At 34.7% G+C, this 15,813-nt stretch overlaps 1 protein-coding gene across 1 annotated transcript in view; it reads left to right on the top strand.

Annotated features, from left to right (window-relative positions):
- The window catches only part of LOC121379591 (ATPase family AAA domain-containing protein 5-like), a 34,962-nt gene extending 25,050 nt beyond the window's left edge, over positions 1-9,912 (top strand). The window contains exons 15-18 of the mRNA XM_041508238.1: positions 203-459; positions 4,621-5,273; positions 5,676-5,834; positions 6,807-9,912. Of these exons, the coding sequence (XP_041364172.1) occupies positions 203-459; positions 4,621-5,273; positions 5,676-5,834; positions 6,807-6,882 (1,145 nt within the window). The 3' untranslated portion in view covers positions 6,883-9,912. The remainder of the gene's footprint in view (positions 1-202; positions 460-4,620; positions 5,274-5,675; positions 5,835-6,806) is intronic.
- Positions 9,913-15,813: the final 5,901 nt, after the last annotated feature.

Raw genomic sequence — 15,813 nt, 5'->3', positions numbered from 1 at the left:
GGCTCACGGAATAATATGTAATGATTCATTATGCAAATTTAGAGATAGCTACATAATTTTAAAATGATGTATGGTAAGGGACTGGCTACTGTCACTAATAAAAAGTTAAACAAAACAAACTTTAACCTTTTTCTTGTTGTTTTTTTCAACATTTAAGTTGAGAATCTAAACTTAACATCAGTAACTTATTTATTTCTTTTAGAAGAATCCCCAGTACATCTGACTGGTTTTGATGAAGATGAATCCGAGTTTGACACAGTAAAACGATCGTCGAAGGGTAACCGCAGTAGGATTATTTACGATGATGACGCCAACTGCAACCCTTTTCCTGTTGCTCTGACGGCAAGTGAAAAGAGTGGAGAAGATCTCCCCAAGGTACACAGGGTCAAGGTGGAGAGGTTGCTGGGAGCACTGACCACAGAGTCGGAACTTCAAGATAGTGTGTGTCGGTACTTGCAGGTAAGATATATATACTCTTCAACAAAAGTAGGGGAACTCAAATAAAAATTTACAATTGAAAGAAAAAAGTAAGAAAGAAATGTTTTATTTAACGACGCACTCAACACATTTTATTTACTGTTATATGGTGTCAGACATATGGTTAGGACCACACAGATTTTGATAGGAAACCCGCTGTCGCCACTACATGGGCTACTCTTTCCGATTAGCAGCAAGGGATCTTTTATTTGTGCTTTCCACAGGCAGGATAGCACAAACCATGGCCTTTGTTGAACCAGTTATGGATCACTGGTCTGTGCAAGTGGGTTACACCTATCCATTGAGCCTTGCGGAGCATTCACTCAGGGTTTGGAGTCTGTATCTGGATTAAAAATCCCATGCCTCGACTGGGATCCAAACCCAGTACCTACCACCCTGTAGACCAATGGCCTAACCACAACGCCACCGAGGCCGATAATTTACAATTTCCAAAATTGTAAGGTATATTAGCTGTGGGGAATGGTTATATGTTAATAGTAAATTAATTTGGGTAAACATTACAACCGGTAGTTAGTATTACAGTAGGTTTTATGACCACCAAAGATCTTGAAGGACGATTGGGGTCAGAAGTGAAATTTGAAAGTTGACGGGGTTTTTTTTATCAGTAAATCGCAAATTCAAACAATAAAAATGACTAAAAACAAAAGAATAACAACTGTATGATCAACAGAATGAAAAAGATTGACAGAAATAATGTTCCACAGTGATTAATGGACTTTCCTGGAAATTGTCAAAATGGAGAATGACACCCACGCATGTGTATGGGGCAATTGCGTGATGCATGCGCAAAATATGGAATGTGTTTCGATGTGTTGATAAACAGACCTGAGCGTTCTTTACTAGGATGTCTGTGGTCAAAACGTATGTTTTAATATTTCAGGTTCCCCTACTTTTTTAGAAGAGTATATAAATATAAAATATAACTGACCCTTTAAAGCAAAGTCACAGAAAGAAAGAAATGTTTTATTTAACGACGCACTCAACACATTTTATTTACGTTTATATGGCGTCAGACATATGGTTAAGGACCACAGATTTTGAGAGAAAACCTGCTGTCGCCACTACATGGGCTACTTTTTCCAATTAGCAGCAAGGGATCTTTTATTTGCGCTTCCCACAGGCAGGATAGCACAAACCATGGCCTTTGTTGAACCAGTTATGGATCACTGGTCGGTGCAAGTGGTTTACATCTACCCATTGAGTCTTGCGGAGCACTCACTCAGGGTTTGGAGTCTGTATCTGGATTAAAAATTCCATGCCTCGACTGGGATCCGAACCCAGTACCTACCAGCCTGTAGACCGATGGCCTAACAACGACGCCACCGAGGCCGGTCCAAAGTCACAGAGTACTACCAGTAGATTATTGCTTTTCATATGACCTGATTGAACATACTTGTTTGCCTTGAATAGATATTTATATCATTAATTTGAGTCGAAATAAAGTTTTGCATTTTGATAAATTAACAAAAAGTATGTGTTTATTGTGGAATATAAGCTTTAAAACCCCCGATTTTTTAATTGCTCTTAATTATAAGCATCATGCACCTATTGTTATGTTCACTGGGATAGTCCCTACAAATAGATAATTTTGCCTTTAATAACTATTTATTATTATCCATATGGTTCGACATAACCCAGTTAATAATAATCATACAAAGCACACGTGTAATAACAAGTGCATGGCTGTTAACTGTCTGTCGTGAGACTGATTTCCGTCATCAGAGAATTGTGGAAATTATTTTTTCAGTCAGGGTTTTTTTTTTTTTTTTTTTTTTTTTTTATTAAATGATAATCACTTCGGCCGTTTTCGGTTTCCGTAATGTCAACCCGATCGCTTCGGACGTTTTCTTTGCCCCACTGACCCCCTTTAGGGACCCATCCCAGGGTATAAACTACTATACATTTTGGGGCAGGTGAACGGCCCCATTCCCCTAACGTAAATTCCCAATCCAATATCAAACTTTTCCCCAATTAGACCCTTCGACCCAACAGTTTCCCAATAAAGATTCCTAAAGTTGCTCTTATCGTGGACACTTGGAACTCATAATTTTTTTTACAAATTTAGCTAACTGTATATATATTTTTTTTAAATGACATCGAAAAAGTTTCGTTTTGGTTTTCCGATCGATTATGAACACATGACGAACAACTTTGACCTGGATATGCAAATTAGGTGTATCCTGTTTTGATACAGTCTGTTGTATCGTAGTTTTTAGTAATAATGCCTACATTGTCTGATATAATATATTTTTGGTAGAAGAATATAACTTTTTGTTTTAATCCATCCATTTGCTTTAACACATACTTGGTATCTATCGCAACACGTCCAATCCACTATTTACGGACGTAGAAAGTAAAAGTATTGACTTAATGTGCATCCTGCACTACCATTTGCTGTGCTATTTTAAGCAGATGATCTTATTTTGTAAAAAGGTGTGTACATATGTTTCGTACATTTTTTCTTCAGATATTTTATTATTATTTAAAAAAAAAATTAAATCATGTTTGGTACGGTTTTTGTAATTAAACCCCCCCCCCCCCCCAAAAAAACCCACGTTACTACAGTAGTTGTAAATTAAGTGAAAAAAAAACCCTAATTTAAATGTGCTACTCACTCCCTTTGAAGTAATGGCCGTACCCGATGTCACACCATGTGACGAACAGCACGTGCAAGTTTGAACACTGTTACAATGTAATAGTTCTGCTTGGAGATTATTAGATTGCGTATTATAGATACTGAGACTTAATAAAATTGATCAGGTGAAAGATTAACATTTACTGACCAGCGGTATGTTACTTCTTTATTATTTACGATTGAATAATGGGGTCATTCGAGAACTACTCAACATGCACTAAGGAGAGTAGGAATTATGGGATGTGTGACAAAACGTAATTTGGGGGGTGGGGGGGGTGTTGTGCAACGTAATGTTAATTAATAAAGTATGCAACCAGTCATTGCTGTTTTATTTTAATATATATGTATTACTAAAGACCCCAAAGTAAAATATGACATGGTCACAAAACGTTACACGAGCGAGAGGGGTATTAAAACTGCAAGATTTTGCGTTACGTATTTGTTAAATGGACACAAAAGATCAACAGAGGACTATTCAACGTTAGCGTAATGCAGTATCAGACATTGGCTTTTACCCCAATTTTTAACGACCATAATGAATTTGCAATAAGACTACGGCGACCCGATGTAAATGTATTTGAATATTTGATTTGCCGTCCATTAGCTGGTGGTCAAGCCTAAATAAATATCAAGTAATAGGCCCTAATGCAAACTTTAAAAAAAAATTCCATAGCTTGTGAAAGAACACCACAGCAAATGTCAGCCTAATAGGACTATTTTTATTAATATATAGGTTCACTGCAGGACCCATCAAATTAGTGTTTTTTGTCCAATAAAAAAAATAATAACAGGGTTTGGGTGGAGAGAAATACATGTTTAAAGTGGACTACAATTGTCATGTAAAACACTACCATTTTGAATGGTGATATAATCATGGCACTGACATCCGCCATCTAAACCCCCAACCAGGGCAATGCCCTGTACCTTGAAATTTCAGTCACAACATTTTACTTTTGTTAACAGCCATGCAAGTGTGATGACGAAATTTTGGGAAGTGACGTCATAACATGATGTTGCTTCTCCAGTCCTAGCTCAGACTGTGCATTTAAAATATGACGACATTTTGTCGTCTCCTTCTAGTTGTGGCTGACACATTTTGAGTTGGGTCTTGTTATTCATAAAGAAAACAACAATAATAATATGGATAATAAAGAAATTATTACACTCGCGTGAGTCATGTTGATTTTATGAAACAAGTGTTACGATTCATGTATTACCCTCACTCTCACTCAGGCAATACAAAAATCCTGACAATCGTTTTGTAAAATTAGTACGAGACACAAGCTCGTATAATAATCTCTATATATCTTTTTCTTTACTTATACATGAAAGTAAGCACCAACATGTTTACATCGTTTCCATAATCTAAACTCAATTGTTTTTATAATCTATCATGATATCAGGAGATCCAAATCAATAAACATTTTTTATTATAATTGATCATTGTAATATCATTACAGTACATATTTCTGTTTGTTTTGTTTCAGGGATCCGACGTGGAGTCGTTATGTCTCACACTGCAGAATCTTAGATCTTCAAACATCGACGTACTTTATGACAACATTCTGCATTTACTCCCTTTACCCAAAACACACCTCGAGCCCTGGGTTAATGATCCACCAAAAACAACCCGTCCTGGTAAGAAGTTTAAGAGAATAAACAGTGATATTTTCGACAACGAAGAATCTCTGGACAGTGTTGCGGAATCGGAAGAAGAAACCAACAAAGAACCAACATTGTGTACCATGACCAAAGATGAAAAGGTTTTGAATTTAAAATCTTTGACTTCTTTTTCCGATTTCTATGAAACGATGTGTTTTATTGACACTCTGGAAGCTGTCAGTGCTAGGAGTGACTTGGACAGTCCTGCGATTGCCGACTCCAGCAGAGGAAGTTTGTGTTATGGAATGGACGCGTCTGTGGTCCAACACGAGTACTCGCAGTGGTGTACTCACTCGCTGAATCACGAGTTACAGTCCGAGTTACAACTACGAAGTGCGAGGTCATTTTGTAATAGTATTGACAATGGTATGACGGAGTATAAGAAAGTTTCTGGAATGCATGACATTCCAGATTTCGTGCATCTTCCCGTTGAAAATGGCAGCACTCTGTTAAGAATTCACAAAAGTTGTGGACCAAGGTAAGTTTCTTTTTTGCACTTTATGTTTTTGTGGAAAGTTTGAGTGGTTACAAGGGGATATTTTTTAGATATTGCTTTTTTTGCTATTTAAATTACTCTAATATTGTTATAAAAACACATTTTGAGTATCAATATTAGACTTGTGCATTTATCATACTTTTTTTTTTAATATGTTTTTAAATTTAAATTTAAATACTAACCGTTTCACCTGTAAGTTATTCTAGTCCAAAGTGGTTCACAGGGTTTAAATAGGTTAAATTCAGATTGCATGACAAGATCCTCAGTGTATTCATTTCTTCATCCTGTTTTGTTGCTTTCCATTAAATTTTCTTAATTATCATTCCTTTAATATTTGCTGTTAATTGAGGATGTGGGTGATTATTCTGTCCTTGTTATTTTCAGAATGAGCGGTGCTGTGCGGAGAGCCAAGGAGAACGTCACCTCGGTACTTCCCCTGTCACTGTACTGCCAGCCTCGAGTGGTCTCTCTCGACTACCTGCCCACGTTACGCATCATCACTAAAGTGGAGCAGCTCAGACAAGTGGCAAAAGCCAAACGAAGGTAATTCTATCTAGGAGTACTTACACACATACCTAGGTTTTTAACTGATAAAAAAAAAACATAAACACACCAGAGCCCCGTTCCACAAAGTGATCTTGGTGCTAAGATCACCGTAACTGGTTATGCACTTTAGGTGATCTTAGTGCTAAGATAGTTTCATGGAATTTTGTGGTCCTTTATTTATTATTTATTTTTTAATAGTTTACAGGGGTTAATTTTCAGACATTGAAATAATTTGGGAACGGTCGTTTAGGTTACCAGAAGGTTCCCACATGTCGATAAAACCAAAAATGGGACTTCGTTCTTCACTAATTCCTATTTAACAAAAACTACACCCCCTAAATTTTGATCACTTGTGTGTCAAATGTAAGATATGTATATACAAGTATCAGTACAATAAGAATAGTGCTATTAATGAAAAACAAAGTATACATGTGTCTTCTTATGAATTTTATAGCACATGTATGTAATAATAATGGGAATTGTAAACTTGATAAAATTTGATAAATGTATCATAACCCACAGGGTATCTTGTCTGTATTACAGTGATACCCTGAGCAAGGGCTACCAGGATCCTTATTTTGATGCCCAATTTTAATAATAAAATATGAGTAAATCATGGGACTTTGCAAAACGTCTGGTTTTGAAGAATTCTATTTTACTAAGGTTTTTCACTGTTATGTATAAAACTATAAAATGATATTTTCAAACATTCAAATTACACATCAATTATTAAATTACTGTCATATTTCATACTTCATAGTGTACTTGTAAAGGTAATGAAAATTGCAACTGAAAAAAATAATATTTATAAGTAAACAGCCCTAAGAGGATGCTTTAGATATCGCTGATTTACCATCCAGAAAACAAGATTTTTTTTTTTTTTTTTTTTTTTTTTTTCTTATTAAAGTTTGGCCATGATTTAATTTTATTCTGACATACAATTTTAAAAATGTGTGGTTTATTTTTCAGATTTCACCACTATTTTGACCACATTGGCCTGACACTGAAGGAGTCCACCTTGAACGTATTTCTGTCTACTTACTAACATATTCACTCAGTGTCTTGTGGTTTTAAAAAATGTTTATTTTATTATGGAATTGACCTGACTGCATGAATAGACTGCAAAATGGGAAGATGTGGAATTCAAAGCATTTCACTTACTGGTATTGACAGTCTCAGAGTCTGTCATATTGCTTTACATCAGTTAATTCATCGTTTTAGTATTTCTAAATATTTTGAAGCCATTTTTTAAATGTATATTTGTACATTGGACAAAAGCTGTGTATTAGTTAAAAACACTTCAGTCAATTTATTATAGAATCAACATGGTGTATTTTTTCTTCTTTCAAAAGCACAAGCTTTCGATGACTGTAAAATGTATTTCGACCATTGATTTATTTTGATATTTATTGTAGGGAATTATAATGTTGTATTTCTTTGTCATGACCATTCTTGGCCCGGCCATTAGAGCTGGGCGGTATACCGTTCGGTATCGGTATAATGTCAATACCGAATTACCGTACTGGACAAATTTTAAAATACTGAAATTTCGGTACTGAAAAATATTTCCTGCCATTTAGTAAAGCACTAACAATATATCTAGCAAACCCAAATGGGTTGGGTATAAACCAGATGAGGGCCTTGTGTATGGAATTTAATATTATTTTGATGAAATTAGTGGGTAAGTCTTAACTCTGGCATACATTTAAATCCAAGTATACTTAAAATACTGATCAATGACGGTATCAGTATTGTGTCAATACTAAATACTGTGTCAATACTAAATACTGTACCAATACTAAATACTGTGTCAATACTAAATACTGTGTCAATACTAAATACTGTACCGATACCGAGGTAAATCACCCCCACAATACCGATATTAATACAGAACCTCAAATATCAATACTGCCCAGTTCTAGCAGCCATGGTTCTTGGTTATCATATTATATACAAGTATTGTCTGCGTGGTCTCGCGCTCATATGATGGGATTAGTCTTCTTGTAATGGGAACTAGCGTCTCATTGTTCATGGATTAGTTTGTGTTGAAAATAGTGAACCGTAGTCATCATGTTGATCATATGTATCATTGCTATGTATATATTTTTGGAAGAGGTATTTGTTAATGCGTCAAAAATCAGTCTACATTTTTAGCTACAGTATTTATTTGCTCTATTTATCTTGATGAAAATAGAATGTTTAAACAGTGAATTGCACGATATTCATTTTGCTCAGTGCATATTAATGTGGATTTTCTCTTCCAAGTTACGTTTTATTTATTTATTTTTATTAATTTTAATTCTTTTTGATGTTTTGTTTTATGTTCTCTTTGATGTGGAGTGTTTATCAGTTAAGAAAATATTAATAGATCTCTGATAATAAACAAGTTACCAGTACTTCAGTGATGTGAGGTTTTCGCGGAATTCCGCGTTTTCATGACCCAAATTCCGCATTTTTATATTTTTTCCGCGAATAAATAAAAATATAAATTTAACGGTTTTGTCCGACTTTTAATATTAAGCTTTTTACCGGTATTTCCGTCTTTTAATCAACACGGAAGTCTGTCGACTTATCTCCCTTCCCGCACCGAACAGTAACGAGGTTTGCCGAGGTTTTCTGTTGTTAGGCAACATTTCATTGGTTCGTTTTAGCCAACCGTGTATAGCATTAGACAATTAGCCCGCATTTTGTGAAGCGGCAATGGCAACACGGCGTAAAGATATCGTGAAGAAATCAGATAAATTAAAACTTGACGTAAACAAAAAATCCCTGGCAATGGGAATGGCTAGAGAAACAGGTGGATGGTGTTCAGTTAGAAAGCGTTTTTGAGAAACTGTCGGCAAGTGGAAAAGCCTATTGCAAAATTTGTCAGAAGGAAATCAAATACGCCAACCAGGGTCTTAACACAGTGATTTAACACACTTCATAAATTTGTTGTTAAGTACCATTACATGACCATTTCTGTGATCTAAATAGGAAAAATAGCTCCCCCCCACCGGGGCGTTGCCCCTGGACCCTTTGACATTTGGTCACTCACATCCCTGGTACTTACCAGATTATGTTCTGAGTGAAATTATTTACACTTTTCACAAGCCTTGGCAAGTGACAAATGAACATTATTTACACTTGTCACAAGCCTTGGCAAGTGACAAATGAACATTATTTACACTTGTCACAAGCCTTGGCAAGTGACAAATGAACATTATTTACACTTGTCACAAGCCTTGGCAAGTGACAAATGAACATTATTTACACTTGTCACAAGTCTTAGCAAGTGACAAATGAACATTATTTACACTTGTCACAAGTCTTAGCAAGTGACAAATGAACATTATTTCATGAGGGATGTAAATTCAATTACTGGTTCTTCTATTTATTAACTCGGCTAGTTTTCTCTAAAGAAAAGTAAATTCTCTCTCTTTTTTTTTTCTTCTCTTTTTTAGGTCAGTTAAGTATTCATAGAGAGAGAAATTATCCAAGTTTTCAAAAAATTTCAGTATATATATGGATATAAAAATATTGTAAACAACTTAACACCTATGTTGGGTATTGCTATATCTTTGTATTTTATTGATGATCACAAATAATTTTAAAGACCAAAGTTGTATTTATTCTGTTCAAAAATGTTTTTTTTTTTTTTTTTACAAACACAAAAACATTGTAACAACATTTATATTTATATATCTTGGAAGTTGGAAGCAATATAAAATAACATTTACACAGCTTGGAAGAAGAATTCAAATATTTGATATTGATTTTTATTGATGAAGAATATTTGTAAAAGTACTAATGTATATACTTTTGTTTCCTGTATAGTATTCTGTAGTAAGCAAATTTGTACATTTATTTTCAGTTGTGAATATTCTTAATTTATTGGTGTATTATTTTCATTTTAATAAAAAAAAAGTATGTGCTATGATCAGAACTATCTAAAATCATTAACACTCATAGGGCTGAATTTACGAATCCTGTTTATGTCTTACACATGTGTAACTACATACACTTACAATGTTTAAACTCTTGTTTGTGTCTTACACATGTGTAACTACATACACTTGCAATGTTTAAACTCCTGTTTGTGTCTTACACATGTGTAACTACATACACTTACAATGCTTAAACACCTGTTTGTGTCTTACACATGTGTAACTACATACACTTACAATGCTTAAACACCTGTTTATGTCTTACACATGTGTAACTACATACATTTCCAATGCTTAAACACCCGGGTTTAAGAAAAACAGCCATCGTAAATTCAGCCCATAGTGGGGGGTTTATTATGCTGTGCATGAATACATAACCTCCTGAAAAGTTTGGAGGTATCTTTTTAATCTATAGTTGGGTTGAATATAACTGGCAAATTGCTGCAGTGTCTTAATTAAATGCTCTAGTGCTCTAAAACAATTAAGCATGGTCTCATGGCCAAACTGTCTGTGCCTTATTTTGCATGTTAGTAACTGGTCATTGTATTTTAACACAACTCCCGAATGTTGTTTTATTAAAATGTGGAACAGTTCACATTTATTTATTTTGAACGGGTGCTATATTAAGACAAATTTGTAATGTTTGCCTTGTTGTTTTCTGGCCAAAATACCACCAAAATACATCTCCACTACTCTTGGCCAAATGGCCTTGCCCTTTAACTTCACGGCGTGATAAGCTCTTAGAGTGCGTAAGTACTTAGACCCTATATGTACCTACAAAAAAGGCCTGACCCAAACTTTTTTCCAGTGTATTGTTATTATCATTTAAAAAAAATTAATGTGGCTGAATAAGAGTACACTGTGAGACAACATTCTCTGGACTTGCAACACCTGCATTTAAAAAAAATTACCACAATAAAAAACAAATTTTTCCATTATGGTCAAACAAAATAATATTTGTGGTTTCGATTACTTAACTGTCCCTAGAAAAACTCAATTGATATCACGAACAAGCAGATGTTTTGGTTTAACTTTTGCACAATTAAATTGCGTTCAGTTTGCACTTTGCTAAATATGAAATATCTCAGTCTTTAAAAAAGAAGTTTATACAATGTCTCAAAACAAAAGGATTTCAGCCTACCTATCCTAATTTTTCTGGTTTATGTAATCAGAACCACACATTATTCTGTTTGGCTTAACATGTTTCTAACTCTGCATACAATAGGCAAAATAACTATTCATAAATGTACCAGTGGTGGAGATGCTCTCTTCATTCGACTGAAAGTGATGTAACAGTTATTGCTTAAGAATTAAAGGTTATAAGTTTTGACATTCATGGAAGTATGAACCACAGAACTGCTTTACACCCTGTGAACTGTGCAGGCATTAGGGTGAAGCCATTCATATATAGGTGTGTAAAGCATTTTTGTGCTTCATACTTCTATAATGTCAAAAATCTATTTAAAAAATAATAATAATAATTCTTAGTTTATAACTATTTGATTAATTTTTATTATTTACTTCTAATTTGTTTTCAGTTTCCAAAGTATATTTTATTTTTAACAAAAAAAATGTGTCGCAGATAATTAAAAAAAAACAACCTCTGTGGCAATCTTCACGGCATTGACGATTACTCTAATAAATTAAAGGAGTTGCCCTATAGGGATGAATGTAGTACCTTTCTCACTTTTTGTTTTGTTTTAGGTCACAGTTAATCATAATATTTGCTATTTTGTAGTTGGAAAGTTATCTTGAAAGTAACTTGCAACATTAATATTATTTTATGTGTATACATTATGAAAGAATAATATCACAAATTTTTATATTTGTGTTTGAATTTTAAAATAAAAAGTGCTGCTTAAAAAACAATTATAATTGAAATATTTAACTTATTGCTTTGATCAAATTTGTTATTCATTTACTGTTCTACTGTGTAATACATTATGTCTCATAATTAGTTTTCAAAATAAAGCATTTTATTATAATACGTTTTTATTATAAAGTATGATATCTGTGTATTCTTTATGCAATTAACATTTAAAATATTTTTTAAGTGTACATTTTGGGTGCCAATATGTTTGTTTTCCATTATGATACTTACCACTGGCTTTTCCTGTTTCTTCTTTACAAATAAAGGCACTACATTAACTCTTAACATTTACTTAAAGAAACAAATGTTTTACTTAAGACATTTTTATACACCCATCTATGTTGGATCGTATTATGGTATGGCGTTGTCCGTCTGTTAAGTTTCTTGTCTGGACCATATCTTGCATACAAGACCATCAAAACTCACATGTAGGAACAACTTGGGATGGCAGTTTGTCGTGTATTATTACAAGGTCACTGTGACCTACTTTTCACGGTCTACTGCACATAACAGTAAATCCTTGTCCGGACCATATCTTGCGTACAGGACCATTAAACCTCACATGTAGGAACAATTTGGGATGGTGGTGTGTCACATACTATTACTAGGTCACTGTGACCTACTGTTCAGTCTACTGCACATAACAGTAAATCCTTGTCTGGACCATATCTTGCGTACAGGACCATTAAACCTCACATGTAGGAACAATTTGGGATGGTGGTGTGTCACATACTATTACTAGGTCACTGTGACCTACTGTTCAGTCTACTGCACATAACAGTAAATCCTTGTCTGGACCATATCTTGCATACAGGACCATCAAACCTCACATGTAGGAACAATTTGGGATGGTGGTGTGTCACATACTGTTACTAGGTCACTGTGACCTACTGTTCAGTCTACTGCACATAACAGTAAATCCTTGTCTGGACCATATCTTGCGTACAGGACCATTAAACCTCACATGTAGGAACAATTTGGGATGGTGGTGTGTCACATACTATTACTAGGTCACTGTGACCTACTGTTCAGTCTACTGCACATAACAGTAAATCCTTGTCTGGACCATATCTTGCATACAGGACCATCAAACCTCACATGTAGGAACAACTTGGGATGGTGGTGTGTCACATACAATTACTAGGTCTCTGATACAAATAAATCAAATAATTTGTCTATTCTGAACATCATATGGTTTTCCATCAAACTCCCGACGGGCGTATCATGTACCTCATCGGGAATCTTTGTTGACTATGGTTATATTTCATCAGACAGATTTAAGGACCACATAGAAAATGGGAGAAACATCTCTGTCACCACTTTGTGGGCTGCTCTTTTTGATTAACAGACAGGATTGTACATAACATGGCCTTTGTTATACCAGTTGTGTAACATCTACTTGCTCTCCATTGTGCTTGTCCCAAACAAATGTTTTCATGTTAAATAAAATTTGCCGAGTGCTTTCAAAATTCACAATTGGCAAATTTGTCAAGTGCCAGAGCTAGCTCTGCGGCAAGCAAACAACCTCATTGGACCCACTCTCTAATTAGATTTCCCCCTATTCAGACTAGTGTTTCATATCTGATATATCAAAGTTTGTGGTATGTGCTGTCCTGTCAGCGGGAAAGTCCATATATAAAAGATCTTACTGCTAATGAACAAACTATTGCAGGTTTCCTCAAAGACTACTTGTGCTCTAGTGGAGTTGTTAAACAAAAACTAACTGATCTTGGGCGAGTAGACAAGAATTAATGTAGAGTGATGCATTTGTCAATAAAGAAGCAGGACGTAGCCCAGTGGTAAAACACTTACTTGATGCGCAGTCTGTCTAGGATCTCATCAACGTTGGGTTATTTCTTAATTCCAGCCAGTGAACCACGACTTATATCAAAGGCTGTGGTATGTGTTATCCTGTTTGATGGTGCGTATAAAAGATTCCTTGCTACTAATGGAAACATATAGCAGGTTTCCTCTAAGAATTACCAAATGTTTAACATCCAATAGCCAATGATTAATAAATCAATGTTCTCAAATGGTGTTGTTAAACAAAAATTAAATTAACTAACTTGTCGATAAAAAGGACAGCCCAGATTATTATTTAATCAGCAGCTATTGGGTATTTAACAGCGTTATCATTATTATTATTAAACATGAAATTGCAGCATGTTGAGAGAAAACCGGCAAGGGATATTGACAGCTGTGAGCTATTCTTAATATGGGTTTTGCCTGTGACAAACACCTGGTATCATCACTTGTTTTCACTGATTCATGAGTGCATGCCGTAACAACTTTCAGTTGGGGTGTAATCAGTTCAGTCCTACAGATATCAGTAAGACTGTATCAAAGATTACAAGCATCCAATGACTGATGATTAATAAATCAATGTGCTCTAGTGGTGTCGTTAAACAAAACAATTGTTTGTTTTTTTGTTGTTGTTGTTTTTTTTGTGAGGTTGCTATATAACGATAACCCCAACCCCAGTATACAGCAGTTGGGTTATTGTTTACCAGAATACATCCACGGCTTCAGTGACCTATTGTGATCCGTTTTCGCAGTGCATAAACCTTTCACGTATTATACTTTTTTCAATCAGATTTTGTGATAAGCATCCTTGGCAAATGGAGGATAAAATTTGTGAATTTTGTCATTCTGACACACACACACACACACACACACCTGCGCACGCGCCTGAAAGGCCGTGGTATGTACTATCTTGTCTGGGATGGTGCATATAAAAGATCCCTTGCTGGTAATCGAAAAGAGTAGCCCATGAAGTGACGACAGCGGGTTTTCTCTCTCAATATCTGTGTGGTCCTTAACCCTATGTCTGACGCCATATAACCGTAAATAAAGTGTGTTGAGTGCGTCGGTGAATAAAACATTTCTCTTTTTTTTTTCTTTGCATTCAGTGAGTAGTAGATGGGGGTCAACAATTTACTCAAGTGATTGTTTAGGCCATTAGGCTTGTTAATTATTGAATTATTTAATACTTCTACAAAAGTCGGAATCACAGCAATAGAAAAATAAGTGTACATACACGTTTTACAACTAATTCGTCAAAGCTTCTGGAAATGTCAAACTGTCATAATCCACATGAATGAAATTTGATGCTTATATGTTTTAACATTCCTCAAGTTCTAATGAATTTCAATATTAATTAATTCAGTAATGTTTTTTGTTGGGGTTTTTTATCAATATTTCCTATACACGTTTCTACAAATGTAGTAGGGTATATATTTTAATATTGATGCTGTGCGGGATTTTGCTCAGTCGCCAAAGGTCCTTGCGTCGCAGGATCGCACCACCTCAATGGATTCATTCAACTGATTGGTATTTTTCTCGTTTCAACCAGTGCACCACAACTGGTCAAAGGCCATGGTATGTGCTTTCCTGTCTGTGGGAAAGTGCATATAAAAGATCCCTTTCTGCATTAGGAAACAATTAGCGGGGTTTCCTCTGATGACTACCGAGTCAGAATTACCAAATGTTTGACATCAAATAGCCGATGATTAATTAATCAGTGTGATTCAGTGGTGTTAAAAAAATAATATTGATTCATTCAATTCTTTTTATAACTTCACGACAGTGAAATTATTATACGAGTGTAAATGTTTAGCATCGATTCATTTAGCACTTCCACACACAGTAATGCATCTTATTCACGTTAATGATTATTATAGTCTCCAATATCGATTCATTCAGTACTTATACAAGTAGGATTTAATTGTGTATAGGTTTATTCGGTATTTTTTGTAAATTGATTTGGCAATTTACCACCCATGAATAATTGGCTTGAAATCGGAAAGAGAGGGAGTAATATATATATATATATATATATATATATACTGAACAAAAAAAGAAACTTCCGATTTGTACATATAGTATTTGTGTTAAAGAATTCATTGTGTAATGAAATTATATAGGTAGTATTAGCCTTGAGCTGTATTATCAGGATTCATGAATTTTATCTATTATTTTTGCACTGTTAATCGTCGACAACGTGAAATTCAATTTGCACGTGCATGCATGGTTCGACATGTCCCGTGTAGTATTCGGTCAATTTGTTTTACTTGTCTTACTGACATTGTTGTTAAGTGAACGAAAACGCTTCAAAATATGTAAAAAAAATTAACGTTTTTTTTACATTGTAGCATTTTTAGTATGCCAAGAATACCCAATA

The sequence above is a fragment of the Gigantopelta aegis genome, chromosome 8 (genome assembly GCF_016097555.1).
Source record: "Gigantopelta aegis isolate Gae_Host chromosome 8, Gae_host_genome, whole genome shotgun sequence".
NCBI lineage: Eukaryota > Metazoa > Mollusca > Gastropoda > Neomphalida > Peltospiridae > Gigantopelta > Gigantopelta aegis.
This window is presented reverse-complemented; position numbering and strand designations above follow the sequence as displayed.